Source organism: Eucalyptus grandis, chromosome 6, assembly GCF_016545825.1.
Source record: "Eucalyptus grandis isolate ANBG69807.140 chromosome 6, ASM1654582v1, whole genome shotgun sequence".
Lineage (NCBI taxonomy): Eukaryota > Viridiplantae > Streptophyta > Magnoliopsida > Myrtales > Myrtaceae > Eucalyptus > Eucalyptus grandis.
In genome coordinates, this window is record NC_052617.1 from 13,855,855 (window position 1) to 13,873,957 (window position 18,103).

Consider the following 18,103-nt stretch of genomic DNA (forward strand, 5'->3'; position numbering starts at 1 on the left):
TGAGCTCTGATCGGAAGTCGATTGGACTTCTTTAAAGGAGGGTAATAAATAGGACCTTTTGGATATAAAAAAATCGCTCGAGAAAAAAAAATTTATGGGTCATTCTCTTTCTCACGAAAAATAAGAAATAGAATTTGATAAATCAAATAGGAAATAACCAAGATTTTCTCTGTATTTCCTCTGGCCTAGAAAAGGAAAGTAGGTTATTCTCCTGAAAAGTAATCGTTAATTGGACAGAAAGAAAGGAATGTGAGTAAATAATAATAAATCTAGGGGAATTCACAGGAGGAAAGGGTGAAGAAATAGGAAATAACGAAATTAAATTTTATTTATTATCTGCGTACTGGTATGGTAACTTCTCCTATCTCAAGAAGGGAGTCACTGCTATTTATAATAGGTAATACACCATGAGCGGTTAGAGAAAGAAAGTTCTCCGTTTTCAAGAACTCCTACAGAGAAGCAAGAGTCCCCCATCTCTGGCAACGAAAAAAGAAGAAATTTTTCTCTTGCATTATGAGCTCTCGCTCTCTCCTCATCTCCAGTCTGCGTAATTCTTCAGGACCCAGAACGATCATCGGATTCTTCATCTCGCTTTAACCGGGGTTAGTTTTGCGGGTATGCGCCGATTTTTCCGGTTCTTTAATCCATTGAATTTTGCGATACGGTGCTCCTTCGAGGATTTTGTGGTTGTTTGCTTGCAATTCCGGCGTACCCATTATGCGATCATCGATGCTGTGGCTGTTTCGCTTTTTTTTTTTTCCTTTCTTTTATTCCCGGACCTTTTTATGAGGAATTCCCTTGAACGCTTGTAGTTCTCTCCTTTTTTCTGTTGCGCCTATTTTGGTCCCCGCAACATGCATGCTGTGAATCGATGACTTATGGGTAGCCGCGTATTGTGAATATTATGTGGGAAAAGTTGGAAGATGATTTCAAGTTTGGATTTTTCATCCGATGCTTTTGTGGATTTCCAAGAAACTGGTTTTGATGTGGGTCAATATCATCGGTTCTCAATTTAGCTCTGTCTAGAGATTTTTTTCAGTGTTTTGACTCTGTATTTTTTCCCCATATAATTGGAGACTTTGTCTGTAGATCTAATGGTGAAGTTTTGATTTTTAATCCGAGCATATAGTCGGACCTGGTTGATTAGGTGAGTCTGGATCATGAGTTTGATGTTATTACCGCCAAGTTTGTTCGGTAAAACAAGTTTGTTTTAAACATACTTGTCTCGCTTCTTTCTCCAAATATGTCTAGTTCTTATGTTCTGTGAATGCATTCTACCACTTTGGCTTATTATAAAGTTTGTTAAGATCATGGGCTTTTTGTTTTTTGTTTTTTGGATTCATATGATTTCAGTTAGGAGGACGAATATTATCAGTTTGGAAAGTTTGGAAAGTTCATTGTGTCTTGATAGTTGATGATCCAAACTGCTAGCTTTTTTTTTTTTTTGGTTGGTTCTACTGGACTCCTACTCTTACGCCTATTCTTAGACTTCTGCCCTCCGTACAGGGCGTGGGAGTCGAAATCCATACCTGAAGTTAAATCGTCCTCACCCCAATCCCCTGAGAAGATGAGGATTTGAACCCCCACCTCTCCCTATATCCAAACTGCTAGTTCAATGCAACATCTGTACTGGCCTAAGCAGTTTAATCCAAAGCTAGTGACAGAAAGTGAAATGTCAGAAGATGGAGTCATCCCAAATTGGAGAGAGAAAGAAGGGTTGATTTCTAAATGTTTAGGATAGAAAAAGGCCCAGCTTTCACCTAACAGCATTTCTCGCAATCAATGCCTGAGAAGGGGAACGGGTGCTAAGTTTGTGCAAGTGAATTTTTAAGATTTCTGTCTTATGGAACTGCAAGAGAAGAGGTTACTTGTGGCATCTCTTGGATGGTTGCTTGAATTCAAGACTTATATAAAGGGAGTTGCTTTATGTTAATCTATTAGTGCAGTAAGTGCTCCTTTTGATGTGTGGAGACCTCTTAAATCTGAGCAAAAGTGAAAAATATCAGCCTACCCTTACCCTAAAAGCTTCTGCATTTAGACAGCTTCATATTTGCTGGAAATTAAACAGAAGTAAGGAGGTAAGTATGTGCAGAGAGTAATGTTGAAATGAGGATTGATAGCATTTTAATTGCCATTGAGAAGTAAGATTTTTACAGACTGCAGAGAGATTTCCTGATCAAGTTGGCTAGTTTTATCGGATCATTAGTCATTTATTGGTGCAAAATGCTTCATTTCAAGATGCGGGATATTGTTGCTGTGCCCATGGATGGAGTTGCTTAGGTGAAAAATGCCTGCCGTGCATCTTTTCCTGAGGTTTTGCTGACTGCAGGGTGTAATGTAGGTTGTCAGGTGACTGGATATGTAAATTGCATGTCAAGATCGAAATGTCGTTTCTTAACAGTGCCTATCATCTTTGATACACCTTCTTTATTTTATATCTGCTACATCTATTCAGCTAGGTGTTAACAATGGCTTGTTTATGTAAACTTCGTGTTAAGGACCTAGAGATTTTGCTTCTGATACTATAGTTCTTCCAATTTTGTTTTGCCGCTCCATGTAATTCTGACTGTATTCAATTATCTTTGCTACAGTTGAAGGGAAATATTTGTTCTAAAATATTAAACATGAGCCAAAGAATGCCTTATACGAGTCAGACCGTTGACTTGCAAACGGAACGAGGAGTCTTAAACTATGCACATCCCGAACCCCCCATTCTCATAGGGGGTGCCTGGCAATCTAACATGCACTCTGCCGCAGCTTCAGGGGTCAGAAGTAGCATAAATCTCAATCAGTCAGCGGAAGGACATGACAGTTCTGCGTTGTATCATATGGTGCCATATGATGGTGTTCAAAATCATGCCGCAAGATTTGATATGGGCGCTTCAATGTCTTCGATTGTCTATTATCCATATCTAGCCCCTGTAGCTGTTCCCAGAGTATCTGCTGTTCCCATGACTTATGGGTCATCTGAACAGCTGATATCCTTCAGCAATTCTGGGTTCATCGGATGTTCATCCGATGAGTATGGAAGGAGCCACTATAAGGATCATTTAGGAGGTTCATACAAGAGAAAAAATGCCGAAAGCACGAGCACTTCTCTTACTGCACCTGTAAATATGAGGACTGATGGTGGGACCATCATGGATCCTCCACCTCACGCACTGCCTGGGTATAGAGAAAATGATGGTCCTTCAGTCATGGACGATGGAGTCGACAGGAGTGCGAGAGTTAGATCACGTGCTCTCGGGATAAACTCTATTTATCCACATAATGGTAGCAATATGATGCCAGGAAGTTTTGTTGCACGGTCTATTCAGCCAGTGGGTGCTTTTTCATTTGACCAACCGTCGAGAAGTAATGCCGTTGCTGGAGGTGTTGTGGCTTGGAATCAGGGCCCTGTAATTCCTTTTTTGCATGGTGAGTTATTGATTTTGTCAATGTTGCACATATGGATCAACTATGTCATAAAGTTCCTATTGCCTCTTCACGCAAGCATAAGATCATATGGTCTCTGAGATGTGGTGACATCTATATGGACTTATTGGTAATTTTTGTTATACTTTATAAGAAGAATAGTGGCAGTGAAGTTCAGTACAGAGTAGTTTCCATGTGGTAATGGTCACGTTTGAAACATCTCAACTCCATTAGGTTTAAGCAATTTATCGTTGTCATTTTTCATGCCATTCTTGCATGCGTAAAAACCTGAAAAGAAAATATTTATCCTATGATGAAGAGCTTTTTATGCTTATGTTTATTTCTTTGTGACTAATGGATACCTCTCTCTCTCACTCTCTCTCAGCAGGCACTGTGGATGGAATTCCTGTAGAAGTTGGCAACATGGGTGTGCGAGGATCTCACGAGACAGACAGAGAAAGAAGGGCGCCGAATTTCCTGCATCCTTCACACTTTGGCCACATGGGCTATAATAACATTCATCACCAAGTGCCTCATGTGCATGGAATCAGAGACCATAGTGCCCCATTTGGCCCTCAAGTTCCAGCAGCTTCATTTCCAGTTCCACACGGTGCCATGAACATCCCTGTAGATGGTGTTAGGGGCCCTAGACATGTGGGATCTTTTGTATCCCCCGGATTCAGGATGTACCAACCTCTTGTCGAGGGAATAGCTCCTGAGACGAACCCGATACATTGCAATGTTCCCCAGCCGAGAATTTTGCCAGCTGATGTAAAACATTTATCTACACGACCTTTGTTTCTCTTTGTCTATTTGCGGATGGATTGTGATGCACTTACTGTTTGATATGTGCAGGAAGTTGCAATACTGGATCTTCCTGATTACTACAGAGTGGGGAATCACATTGACCATCACAGGGACATGCGCATGGATATAGAGGACATGTCTTATGAGGTAAGTGCACAAAATGTGCACAAAATGTTGGTGTAGTGTTAGTGTGGCATTATATTTCCACGTGTCACATAGAGAGAATGATGGCATGATGTTATTCTCTAAATGAGTGTTAGCTGATTTATGTTGAACCACTGTCCTGTTCTACTGCAGGATCTCCTTGCATTGGGGGAGCGGATTGGCAGTGTAAATACTGGGTTGTCTGAGGAAACAATAAACAGTCATCTAAAAACAAGAAGACATATGTTGCCTTCAATCTCTATTAATCTAGAAGAGGTGCCGAGCTTGGAGAAGGAAGCAGCTTCTTGCATCATATGCCAGGTACTTTCCTGTTCATGGTTTTGGATTCATGGAATGTCAACCAGTTGCACACGCATCACACTTACAATCCCAAACAAATTATGACTTGTGTGTGATTGCTCCATTGCTGAAATGTTGCAGGATGCTTATGAGCACGAAGATCAAATAGGCACTCTCAATTGTGGGCACGAGTATCATGCTGATTGCTTGAAGAAGTGGCTCCTCGTGAAGAATGTTTGCCCGGTATGCAAATCCGAAGGGCTGCCCACGGCGAGAATGGGATTGTAGGGTGGATGGGTGACATCCATATCGCCATGCAAGTTTCATGTGAAACTTGCCATTTTATTCCCCTCCATGAGAGAGGAAAAGTACTAATTCATGATTCGGAAGTCGGACGTGTAATTCATTTGTGTACTTGTAGATATTTTGCTAACAATATTTGTTGTGCTGCGGATGATCTAGCAATCCCGTCCCCGGGGTTTCCCAAACTAATTTTTTGCATCCTCTTATTGGATGCGTTCTGTTAATGACTTGTACATACTTGGATAATGTGTATCGTGTTTTTTGCGTTTATGTTCGTGGATGGTGTTTTCAAGATATGGTAGCTATTTTCGTTGTGAACCGATTCATATTTTTGGAGGTCTAACCAGGTAGAGGCTGAAGCATTTATAATTTCCTACAATTTGGTAGCTTCATTATCGGAAGCTTGACAATGGTTTGTAATGTATGCTTATTTCAATTTCATCACATTGAGGAGATTTTCCTGTCTCAGCACTACGGCTTGATAAACCATCAATTCAAAAATGACCAGCTTCTTAGTGGAATTAGTTCAGGTTTTTTTTTTTTTTTTAAATCTGAAATAGCAGTGACGTCTTCTTGAGTTTTTTCCTCAAGCAAGAATTTCGTCATTTTTTGGGGGTGAATGATTCGGTAGGGATCGAGTTGAATGTAGAACTTTTAGGGTACCTAAAAGGTATAGCCTGCACTTAGAAGGTAAAACGGGAGTTCAAAACCTGGTCATACATCTCCACAAGATTACTTAAATCAAATTTATTCTACTAAATCATACCAACCATGATCCAAATATTCGACATAGACCATGGAGGCAAAAAACAGTTTTATCTGGATTCACGTCGCTCCAATTGCGCCGCACAAAAGCAATTCTCACCCTCGTCGTGCGGGGGCAATGACTGTTTCCTCTGGGGCGACATCACACAAACAAGATCGCAGGCACAGTATTACTGAGTAGAGTATGAACATCTTAAGGGTATGGAGTGACACCGGTCTCGCACAGTTCCCATCATTCAAAAGTAAAGTTTCCCTGTATCTTCTCAGGATCCGACGTTCACAACACCGATCGTAAATCAGATACATGATTAAACTCGCCCGAAGACAGTTCCCTGTGTGACATGACCAATTCAGCTCAAAACCTAGAGAACCCAACAAACAAATCAACACGGGATGGGAATAGAAAATTAAGCATCTGGAACTGAAACAAATGAAATACACGAAGCCCTAACATCCGGTTTCCTTGGACTTCAAACTTAAATTGATCCGGCAAAAGCTTAAGCATCGCCATGCATGGAGATGATGGTGACAGGTTGTAAAGAAGGTCTGCAATTCCCGCGTAACATCTTCCAATTCTCCGGGCAGCAGATTAGGATTGAATAAAGACTTCCCCCAAAATCTTCATTCTGTTACTCTTAACTTCAAGCGGAGCAACAGCCCACTTTCTTGACAGCGGAAACATCATCCTTTGAACCGACACTGATAGTTTGTCCCTTGGGAGGTGCTGCCGGATCTTCCCCAACATCAAGTGCTTTTCGACTCACCACGTGGTATATTTGTGTGAGCACTTCGGTGAATGAATTCTCTACATTCATAGATTCAAGAGCGGAAGTCTCCATGAAGTAAGTGTTCTCTCTTTCTGCAAAGGCCTTGGCATCCTCCGTAGACACGGCACGCAAGTGCCTCAGATCTGCTTTGTTTCCTACCAGCATTATCACGATATTAGAGTCTGTGTGGTCCCGCAGCTCCTTCAACCATCTTTCGACATTCTCAAAAGTGACATGTCTCGTAACGTCATAAACAAGCAATGCACCAACTGCTCCTCTGTAATAGGCACTTGTGATTGCACGATATCTTCATCATGAAACAATAAGAAAATTCGTGACTTCAGAGATAATGTCATGCCTAGTATTGGAAGCTTGAAAGAAAATGAATAAACAGCCAGTAGGACTGTCAGTTGCCTTGTGTTGCTGCTCTTTTAGGAGGAACTGCGTTTACTACTAGACAATAGACATTACATGTTGCAGTAAATAAACAAAAAGAAAGTTGGTAATTCCATATCATCATGAAAAACTAACGGTCTAACCCCAACACCATCATCTAAAGCATAGAAACTATTTATATGCTTTTGATCCTATTGAAATTAGTTCAAATACACAGCGTGGACTGTCAGTTGCCTTGTGTTGCTGCTCTTTTAGGAGGAACTGCGTTTACTACTAGACAATAGACATTACATGTTGCAGTAAATAAACAAAAAGAAAGTTGGTAATTCCATATCATCATGAAAAACTAACGGTCTAACCCCAACACCATCATCTAAAGCATAGAAACTATTTATATGCTTTTGATCCTATTGAAATTAGTTCAAATACACAGTGTGGAAGTGATACGAAGTAAACCTATTGTCCATATAACCAGTAGATCCAGTGTCATTACCCATGTTCTTGGTTCACGAATTCATGCAGAAGAACACATGCGACGTTGTCTAAGAATAGTCAAACTACAGTTGCACTATAATCCCGAAATCCTTCGTGACAGAGACCTTAAAAAGTTGACGACATAAAAGATCCACTGTAAAAGACATGGCATCTCCCGTCATACACAGTACGATACATGCAGAACACGATGATGCACAATATTAAACTTAGATTATCATGGATCTTACATGTACAAACTCCGAAAGCACGAAACTTTAACTCATACACCAAGTCAGAGTTAGTCCCGAAACCTCAATTTCACTGCTTACACTCATTTCCTCCCAGATCCGCATCAACCAAACCCAGTCTAGAACCGCTGAATATTCAAAATCTCCCAAACCTATAGAATCCAATCCAATCCAATCCAATCCAATCTAAAAAGAAGAAGATCAAAACCGTCTCAGATCTCAATTCAAAACGGCTCCGCAGCGTCCGATTCAACATTCTATTCGTCAAACTGCTACAACTAGCCCGATTCGAGATCTCATTCCGAGCCGCTAAACCGCGCGACATCAACATGAACACAACGAGGACAGGACAGGACGGGAAATGCAAACCTCTCTTGGCCGGCGGTGTCCCAAATCTGGGCCTTGACGACCTTGTCGTCGACGCGGATGCTCCTGGTGGCGAACTCGACCCCGATGGTGGACTTGGACTCCAGGCTGAACTCGTTCCGCGTGAATCTGGACAGGAGGTTGGATTTGCCGACGCCGGAGTCGCCGATCAGCACCACCTTGAACAAGTAGTCGTAGTCGTCGTCCGCCCTGTAGCCGCCGGCCATTGCTCGGAGCTCCCCTTCCCTGCGGATCGAAGCTCAAGAACGGAAACGGCCGCGGGGAGAGGATTTTGTCAGATTTTCAGCTTCGACTGAATCAAATCGCGATGCTCGAAGCTAGAGAGAGAGAGAGAGAGAGAGAGAGAGAAAATTGAAACCTTGACGAAGATGACCAGAGCACGAAGTTATTGCCAGCTCATCTCAAACCAGGCCCAATCTCTTTCGCTTATTGGGCTTTTCTCGGCCCATAATAATCAATCGTTACAATACTTACTCCACGAAACTGACGGGCTATGCGGGCCGGGCTCAATCTTGTTCTTTCACAGCCGCCCATTTTTCCCTGGGCCGATCGGGCCTGAGAGGCGGAGCTGGTCGTGGAGAGCGAAAGGTGGTTAAGTGAGAATGGATGACCTCTTTTTTTGAGAAGGATGTGTTGAACACGTGGAACGATAATATAAGCAGAGGGAACAAAAGATGAAAGACGAATACAATTTGAAAACTTCCAAATTATAAATTGTTTATCTGGTTTGAATGCATGATTCTAGATTGATTCTATCATCCATCGTGTATTTAGAATATTTTATCGTCGGATTAAAATGTAACTAATATCCGTCGTTCAATAAATCTCAGCTTGAACGATTGTAATTTTTTTAACCATTAGATCCAATAGCGAGAAGCCTGGAAGATCATGTACCTTCTGGGGACCATAGATTGACCACATGATCCTATTGAAAAATGCCCCCTGAATTTTTCTTCTTTTGTGCTTATCGTGTTTAGTTTGGAAATTTTTCTTATTGCGTTTCTTTTTCATGTTTTGGACGGACCTCTCAAGATTTTCTATCTAGCAAAGGGCGGACCACTTGTACCACACAAATAGAGATAGAACCACGCTGTTCTAGAGGACTTTTATGATAGCTCAGCTGCACTATACGACATTACAATGCATCATCGTAATCAAAATGTGAAAGACTCGGAATTTTTTTAGGGATATGGTACACTAGCGTATCTTAGGAATTTCCCATCATTCTATGACATCTTTTGTTTTTTCTTTTAATAATAACCATGAGAGAACTAGTGCCTCCTTGCTTGTGCCGGTTGCGGCAATAAACCTCCTGTGGAAGGGCGGGGTCACCTTCTCTCCCCATTATTGCCTCCATGGGAATTCAAATTCATGCCAAACATATCTAATACCCAATCACTCAAGCAAGTTGGTATGGGTCCATAATATCTTTTTCGATTTGGACATCCTCCCTTCCATTGATTGAAAATTGAAACTTATGGCCCAAGAAGAGCTATTCTACTAGATACCACGTTGACACGGTACACAACTCAAGTGCCTTGGTTTGCTAAAAAGAAGTTGAAGTGGTTCAACCATTTTGCTAAGGAAACTAATGTATTAATTGTTAGAGATATATTTAGGATATTTTGTGATTCTGTAAATTCATCTTGATTGATCTTGATTTGTTATTTTAGATAGTTTTTATATAAAGTTTATGAACATGCACATATATCATTCACTAGTTAATGTATAGAATATAATTTCTCTTCATCCATTATTTTCGATTCTACTTATGAGACCATCCACCAAGACTCTACTCGGAACTATGAATTTTTTCAAGATTCTCGGGATCATGGAGGCATGACCTTAATATTAAAATTACGAATCCCACTAATCGACCAGATCACGATGATTATATGCCAATAAGATAAACAGGTGCCATCAAGATCCCACGCGCAGCCCGTGGCCTTGAGACGGGAAAGAGCCCAGTTCGGATTCAACCCGATTGGTTAAGTTTCAAGTTAGGACATGGTCCGGGTTCTACCCGATCATATTACTAATCTAATGCCTGCCTACGGAGTCTAATGATTGGGACTGGGCAACTCCTGACGTGCCTCGGCGAGACATCATCATGGTCGATGATTGGGCTTCGCTTAGCTTCGCTTTTGCTTTTGCTTTTGCTCTCCGACCGCGCATCCTCTCTCTCTCTCTCTCTCCCTCCCCTTCGCATCGCGCGAAAGGGAAAACTCCGTAACCGAATTCGCCAGAGCGAGGATAAAGAAACCAGCGTTACCCGATCCGTCACGTCGCGACAATCCTCTCCCCATCTCTCCCGGTCAGTCGGTCAGTCGGTCCGTCGTCCGTTCCTCAATCCCAACACGTCTCCGTTCGAGCGCTCCCACCCCCGCACCCCCGCCCGCCGTTGGGATCAGCATGTCACGTCACTCGCCTAATCCCCCACCGTGCTATTAATACCACGCGTCACGCTCCCACGAAAGCGTTCCCCCTCACTGATTCACACTCTCTTCTTCTTCCTCTGCTCCCAACACCTTTCGAGCTCTCATGGCGCGGCCGCAGGCGGAGGAGGAGAAGGGAGGGGCGGGCTCCGATCGCGCCCCCGCCGGCGACGCCGGAGTCGAGTACCTCACCGGCCTCGGCAACCACTTCTCGTCGGAGGCGATCGCCAGCGCGCTCCCGGCCGGCCAGAACAGCCCCCTGGTTTGCCCCTACGGGCTCTACGCCGAGCAGATATCCGGCACCTCCTTCACCTCCCCGCGCAAGCTCAATCAGCGCAGGTGATGATCGCCCGTGGGGCGTGGCTTCGCGTTTCGACGTCGATAGTGCTCTCCTTTTTCCTTTTCGTCAAGCGGTCGATTACTACCGCGTTGCGTTGCTTGGGTTGACTGCCGTCGGAACGATCGTTGACCTTTTTCTTGCCTGGAAAGTTCTTTCTTTATGTGTTGCGGCAAATCGATTTCGGTTCATACCTTAAACGACTGATTTTCTTGGCCATTGGGCAGTTGGTTATATCGGATCAAGCCATCGGTCACGCACGAACCATTCAAGCCCCGTGTTCCGGCACACGAGAAGCTTCTTAGTGAGTTCGACCAGTCCAATAGCTCCGCGACTCCGACTCAATTGCGTTGGAGGCCTTTGGAAATTCCGGATGCACCGACGGATTTCGTCGATGGATTGTTGACAATGTGCGGTGCTGGAAGCTCATTCCTTCGGCACGGATTCGCTGTTCACATGTGAGGGGCATCCTTTTGCTAGTTTGTTTATTTGAGCTCATTTTGATTGCTTTTTGTATGACCGATTCTTGCAAGTGGTTCATCTATCTCTTCCTTAATCATGTGATTTTATTGGCGTTATTGCTCTTTCTTTGATACCAAATGCTTCGAGAATTTACCTATAACTGTCTAAGGACCCACCATGGAAACCCTGTTGCTAGAATCCGTGGAAGGGAGGAGCTTTCCCAGATTTCATTGTCTCTTTGGTTGTGCTCATATCGTGAGGAAGGCTAGTTACATACTCTTTTTCAGTATTTGTCAGACAGAGAAATGGACATTAACTTTGCATTACATGTTCAGTTGTTAAAATCTGCATTCTTTGGAGTTTAGGACTGATTATTTTTCCTCTTACCCTTCAACTAAGGAGTGGATAAAATGGTGCTTGTAACTTGGAAAAACGGCTGCGGTGCTAGTTTGAGCTTGGCAGTACTTGTGTTTTCCTGGTGATGTGTCTTTGAGCCATGGCTGTAGTTAAAAAGAACATGACACGCGATGCACTTCTCTTGTATTGGCTCCCTTTAAAACTACATTTTTCTGTGCATTTGGTTCCTAATGATGGGAGATTGGTTAACGAGTTGTCTGTGCATATTCCGAACTTGATTAACCTACCAGATCTAGCATGGAGTATATGTCCGCTTCTGATGAGAAACTTGTCTTCCATTGCAGGTACACTGCCAATAAATCAATGGACAATTGTGCATTCTGCAATGCTGATGGTGATTTTCTAATTGTTCCACAGCAAGGAAGTAAGTGCATTACGAGTGCATTACGAATTCTGGATTGTCATTTTCCTCTTTCCCAAGGCCTTGTGCTTCTTCCTGCACACTGGTTGCCAAAATTTGGAAAAAGTTTTGCTTGAAAATTGCAATCTCTTGTTGAATGACGATATCCTGTGTGTGTAGAGGTGCCCTGCAACATTAGAATCGATTTCAAACTAAATCTCGAAACATACTAGTGAAATTCATTTTCCTTTTATACTAGATTTGATTAAATAGGGGGATCCAATGAAGAAGGAGATCTCACTCTTCGAACCATTGTGTAGGGTTGTGGATCACCACAGAATGTGGAAAATTGCTGGTTTCCCCTGGTGAAGCTGCTGTTTTACCTCAAGGATTTCGCTTTTCCGTGGACCTTCCAGATGGCCCATCTCGTGGCTATGTTGCTGAGATATTCGGCACTCATTTTCAACTTCCTGATTTGGGACCAATAGGTATCAGATATTCAATTAAGTTTTCATGTTAATTGATTAAGGTTGAATTATCAGTTGTCAAAGCTTCACGGCATAGATTTCTCCAGTTAGATGTTGAAATTGCAAAATAGTGAGGATGTGGGTTTTGTTTCTATTAGGTGCCAATGGTCTTGCTGATCCGAGACACTTTCTCGTACCCAAAGCTTGGTTTGAAGAAAAGTCCTGTCCTGGGTACACTATAATACAAAAGTTTGGTGGCCAACTATTTACGGCGAAGCAGGATTTCTCTCCTTTTAATGTGGCTGCGTGGCATGGAAACTATGTTCCTTATAAGGTGAATACTCTCATTGCTTCTGCTTTCGACTATGTGAATGAGCGAAGGTGGCGTTTCTATACAAAGAAATTTGCGTATATTTTTTTCCCATGTTGTTAGTTGATTCTCTGTCCAAGTTCGATCATTCAGACTGCATCTTCAAATAGCTGATTGGATAATATTCCTGTATTTCCTCGCAGTATGACCTGAGCAAGTTTTGTCCCTATAATACCGTCTTATTTGATCATAGCGATCCATCAATAAACACTGGTATGCAGAACGGTGTCACTATGCTTCTTATGCTTTTAGCAATTTGCTTTCCTATTTGTCAGTTTATATGGGGTATGGGCTTGATCAGTTCCCAGTGATTATAATGCAGTATTGACAGCACCAACTGATAAACCTGGAGTGGCATTATTGGATTTTGTCATATTCCCTCCTCGGTGGTTGGTTGCAGAACATACATTCCGACCTCCGTATTACCATCGCAATTGCATGAGTGAATTCATGGGCCTTATCCATGGTGGATATGAGGTAATATCTTCTTTGGTCGCGTTGCTAACTTAGAGAGTATATAAAACTCAGAAAGGCTCTATAGTCTAAACTTAATGAAGAGAAGGATTTGCATATCCAATAAAGCTTTGCTGTTCGGTTTAAGAGTTTTTTCCGTACTTTTCTCAATGGTGGAAGGGGGAAGGACGTGAGGAGCCATTGTGGCAAGATTCTAAGTCTGAAGCTAAAACCGTTCCACAAATTTTGGCATTTTTCTTCGCTGATTTAATTTTTTGATTGGTTAAATTCTGTCATTTTGGTTGTAATGTATTTGACTTGAATACTGATTCTCTTCAGGCAAAAGCTGACGGTTTTCTCCCAGGTGGTGCTAGCCTTCACAGCTGTATGACTCCACATGGTCCTGATACCAAGAGTTATGAGGTTAGCTATTGCATTCAACTACGGTGATTTTTTTCCTGGAAGTAATGGAATTTTCTTGTCTTCAACCGTTGAATGAGGATGACCAGAAAATGCAATTTGAAAGTAGAGTTTCATATCATTGTCAGAGTGGTTTGGCATCGAAAATTGGACTCAGAGGCTAGATATTTTAGTTACAATGAGAAAGTTTTTTTTTTTCTAACTTTTGGTTACATGATAATAGTGCCCTGTTTTCCCCGAGTAGGCAGCTACTTATTTATTTGCTAATTTTCTTTTCTGCAGTTGGAGAATAGGTTAGCTAGTTGTAAGCTGTTGAACAATCTGTAAGTGGATTAACTTCCACAGGTCACTGATCCTTGATCCTTTTGGCTGGCAGGCAACCATTGCTCGAGGAAACGATGCAGGACCCCATAGAATTACCAATACCATGGCCTTCATGTTTGAGTCATGCTTAATCCCACGAGTTTGCCATTGGGCACTTGATTCTCCCTCTGTGGATCCTGATTATTACAAGTGCTGGATCGGACTCAGGTCCCACTTTGAAGGGATGAAGATTGAAGGTCACGATACACAAAATGGACGTGCAGATGTGTAGCTCGCGCTGTCATGGTTGAGCAGGATGGTGAAGGGATAGAGAATCTACCCAACTCCATGTAAATAACAGATAGAGAATAATTGCACATAGTAAGCGTCTTGCATGCGTGACACAAAACTTGATGGGGTTCTGGTTACTATTATTGCTCTTTGAGGTGATGATATAAAATTGTCATACATAGTAAGCGTCTTGTGTCACGGGCCGATCGATCTAGCATTCTCTTGCACGTGCAGTCTTTAGAATTTCTCCAAAGTCAGTCTTTCTCATACTCATCTACAAGGATCGTAGAGAGAAGCTCTAGAGAGAAGCTCTGGTTTATATTCACTTGTGAAAATGAGATGATAAAAATTAGGGGAAGGAGGCCCAAAATTCAAGAAAAATTGTATCCGAAGATCTCTCATCGATTTAATGGTGGAGAGTAAATCTCCCCCAACTACCAATTACCCGCATTTATTACATAACGGTATAATTCCCGTATCGCCCGCCCCCAAGATTATTCTAGAAGACTCGAGAAAAACTCTAAGTGTCCTAAGTGTCAGGGATAAGCCAAGGGTCGTTGGATCCATGGACGTGTCACGGTCGTTGGATCCATGGATGGATCCATGGACGTGTCACGGCCGTCCTATAGGAACCTCTTGGATTGTTGTTCTTGTTCTTTTGGGCCGTGACACATGCGTGACACAAAACTTGTTGGGTTCTGGTAGAGGTGGCAAAGGTGGCAAATGGGTGGGTCGGGTCAGGTCGGGTTGGGTCGAAAATGGGTTGATTTATATTTGACCCATTTAATCCGTTTTGACTCATATTCTTCATATTCCTCTAGTGTAAATCTAGTGAGTTATATCCGACCCGACCCACATTGCTAAAATCCACTAATATTCTAAAAAAAACCCACGTGCACTTTAAGCTATATGTTAATTGGATAAAAACCTCTAATTAAATTAAAAATAGTAAATAAAATAAAAAATATTAAAAAAACCTCTAAGTTGAAATATTTTAATGAAGAATTAAACTATGCACATGCTTCTGTTATTTAAAGTGAGCATACTTCATAAGATAAAGAAGCCGCACTAATCACAACGCGTATCAAAATTTAAGAATCAATAACCATCACGTGCATAACTTATAGAGAAGCATAAATGCAAAATCAGTACAAAGGAAGATGCACATCTTATCAGCATGAATATACCGACTTGCTCAGTAGCTTGAGTGATATTGCGATTTCATTGCAACACATAATACCAGCTCCAGAACTCGCACACAATAATTTAAGTAAGCATGGAATATCCAAGAAGGCATATAGGAAGAACTTTCATAAAAAAGAAAATCCCTAAGATAAAGGGTGCAGCAGCACCAGTGTTTACACCTAAATTTTAGCGACCCGTTTAGTCGTTTATTGCATGAAAAAATTATGGGTTAATTTTTTTTTTTGAAAAAAATAGTTAATTGCATAGCATATAATTTTAGGTGCATTTATTTTTAATTTACATTTATATTGGGCCAATGACAAATGAGTTAGAATTGATGGTTCAAAACTTTAATTTGATGAGTTGGGCTAAGTTCATGAATGGAGTAAATCGGCCCAAATCCGTATTCTTGGGAGATTTTACAGATTTATTAGATTTCAATTCAAAAACAAATATTGCATTCAGAAAAAAAAGAATATTGCCTTTGGAAAAACAAATATGCGTTTGGAAAAGAAATCTTCGTGGATATCGTTTTGGAAAAATTAAAACCCTAATCCGATAAGTTAAAACGCATAGGGGTTTGGAGGGCCACATTACATTGAATACGAGGCCACATGGAGTCAAAAATTTCCTTATATCAGAGAACATACGAGAGACAGAGGATTCGGAGAGAAAACACGGCCATTGAGAAGTACACGTGAGAAAAGTCAATGAGAGAGCTTCTCTCTCCGCGAAGGCTTGGCCGAGAGATCCTTTTTGCCGTGCTTGCTGCCTCTCACGCCGCATGTGCCGATCCGTGAGGCGAGCTTCAACGTGAACTCGCTACGGGTCCTTTCGCCAAAGCCTACTCCAGTGACGCTGTTGATCTTTGACGGCAACCGCCATCGCAAGTGTGCGGTGACACATCTTGGCATCGAACACTGGAGTTGCAGCCCTTTTTGCCGTTGTCTACGTTGACGCATCGGTCTGCTAGCTTATGTCCAGAGCCCATAACAAGTCACCAAAATCCCAGACGACATCCTTCGTATATACCACGTCCTAGGTTTTATCACGTCAGCCCAGCAGCAAGCCGACGTGCATAGATTTGTGGAGAACCCCACTGAAGCACCACAATCTACTTGGTGACAAAAATCGGTGGAAATTTGGGGAGCAAGGCACTGGAGCGGTGATTTTTGGCTTGGTTTGTCAGTCCTTGCAGCGAAACCAGAATCTCCAGCAATTCCAGGCCGGTGAGCAACTTCCAGCAAAGTCCAAGCACCGCCCAGCGAGACCCAGATTTCCCAATGAATTTCATCCGAATCCAGCGAGCGAAGCCAGTCAAAATCTCTCCACCGTCTGGACCTTGAGGAGGGTACACGTAGCAAGGGAATCTCCACTGAGTCATCATCCTCCACCATAGATCTTGGTGCATATATATAAAAAGAAAACAAAGAAAGGTTTACACCTGCTCCTAATTGTCTTTGCAAGTTCTAGTGTTGCAGGCATTCCGAGAAGTCTCTGTTGTAAGGTTGGGAGTTAGCCGTGCACCTCCCCACCGCCTTGTGAGCCATCACCTGTCTCAAATCATCGAGGCATCACTGTGAGTCCACCATCTCGGCTACTGTCCAAGCCGAACCACCGTCTGTAGCGGATTGCCACCACGATCCACTGCTAGTCATCATCCACCACCCTGTTGCCCGCCGATTGCGATCCCGGTCCGATTGCGCAAAAGTCCAAATTTGGAAACCAATATTGGATTAGGTAAAAATTTCGTTTTATTTGATTTCCAAATATTTCGTTTCCTTATTTGAAATATCCGTTGATGCACATGATGGAAATTTCCGATATGCTATGATATCCGTAATTTCGAGTAACCTTCTAAATTGGGAAATTTTCCTAATCTCGCAACGTGCATATGATTGACGGTCTAATTTCACGCTCAAAATATGACTCGCAATTGCACGGAAAAATCGCCAATCCGATCTTACGCCCGAGATTCGATTTGTGATTTATTTAAAAATTGATCAACCCAATCTCATGCGCGAGATATGGTTCGCCAATTTGTGGATATCGATCATATCTTATCCGATTTATCGTCATGTTGGTTGAATCAATTTTATTTTGTTAAATAAAAAAATCCAAAAAATGCATTCATTTAGTTTTTGTTTAATTGAAGTTGCATGTTTAATTATGTGGCAATTTTTAATTTCGAAATTAATTAAAAAAAAAACACAAAACAAAGTCATCATGCATATGTCATGTAGAATTATGGCATTATTTGTACGTCATTGCATATTAGGGTAAAATCGCATGTTTCATTTTAAGTTTAAATTGATTTTTAGATAGATTTCATTCTAGGTTAGAGATTGCTAAGTTAAGATAATATCTTAGTTTAAATTAGGGTTTAGCCCGGCCTAATCCTTAATATAAGGCGGATAGAATCTTAATCTAGCTAGGTAATTTTGGCATTTTTCTAATTTCGAAATTTCATGGAAAATGCCAAAATTATCTTAGAATAAATCAATTTCATTCTTTAGGACATACTGGATTTTATTTATGTCATGTAGTTTAAGCCATATTACCATGTAATATTATTTTATGTTAAATTAGTAGCAAGTATTGCATATTGCATGATCTTC

General features: G+C 41.7%; 3 protein-coding genes across 5 annotated transcripts; 2 read left to right on the plus strand and 1 right to left on the minus strand.

The window, feature by feature from the left end:
- Window positions 1–390: 390 nt before the first annotated feature.
- Window positions 391–5,264, plus strand: LOC104448498 (probable E3 ubiquitin-protein ligase ZFP1). Of its 3 annotated transcripts, none has more exons than XM_039314923.1 (6): window positions 391–615; window positions 2,592–3,417; window positions 3,803–4,185; window positions 4,270–4,368; window positions 4,519–4,686; window positions 4,807–5,264. In XM_039314923.1, the coding sequence occupies exons 2-6, from the start codon at window positions 2,625–2,627 to the stop codon at window positions 4,951–4,953; spliced, it is 1,590 nt and encodes a 529-aa protein (XP_039170857.1). In that variant the 5' UTR covers window positions 391–615; window positions 2,592–2,624; the 3' UTR covers window positions 4,954–5,264. The 3 variants fall into 3 exon arrangements, with proteins under 3 accessions (XP_039170857.1, XP_010060642.2, XP_010060641.2); XM_010062340.3 differs by having other exon boundaries at window positions 392–615; window positions 3,800–4,185; XM_010062339.3 differs by having other exon boundaries at window positions 392–602; window positions 3,800–4,185.
- A 695-nt stretch (window positions 5,265–5,959) lies between these two features.
- On the minus strand, window positions 5,960–8,352 carry LOC104448500 (ras-related protein RABA1f). Its single transcript, XM_010062341.2, has 2 exons — window positions 7,988–8,352; window positions 5,960–6,807 (listed from the first exon to the last, which is right to left on the minus strand). Exons 1-2 carry the CDS (start codon window positions 8,209–8,211, stop codon window positions 6,375–6,377), a joined length of 657 nt encoding a protein of 218 aa, XP_010060643.1. The 5' UTR covers window positions 8,212–8,352; the 3' UTR covers window positions 5,960–6,374.
- A 2,101-nt stretch (window positions 8,353–10,453) lies between these two features.
- Window positions 10,454–14,477, plus strand: LOC104448501 (homogentisate 1,2-dioxygenase). Its single transcript, XM_010062342.3, has 9 exons — window positions 10,454–10,779; window positions 11,005–11,235; window positions 11,941–12,020; window positions 12,317–12,484; window positions 12,622–12,797; window positions 12,977–13,046; window positions 13,156–13,310; window positions 13,626–13,709; window positions 14,083–14,477. The coding sequence occupies exons 1-9, from the start codon at window positions 10,547–10,549 to the stop codon at window positions 14,299–14,301; spliced, it is 1,416 nt and encodes a 471-aa protein (XP_010060644.2). The 5' UTR covers window positions 10,454–10,546; the 3' UTR covers window positions 14,302–14,477.
- The last annotated feature ends 3,626 nt before the right edge of the window (window positions 14,478–18,103 follow it).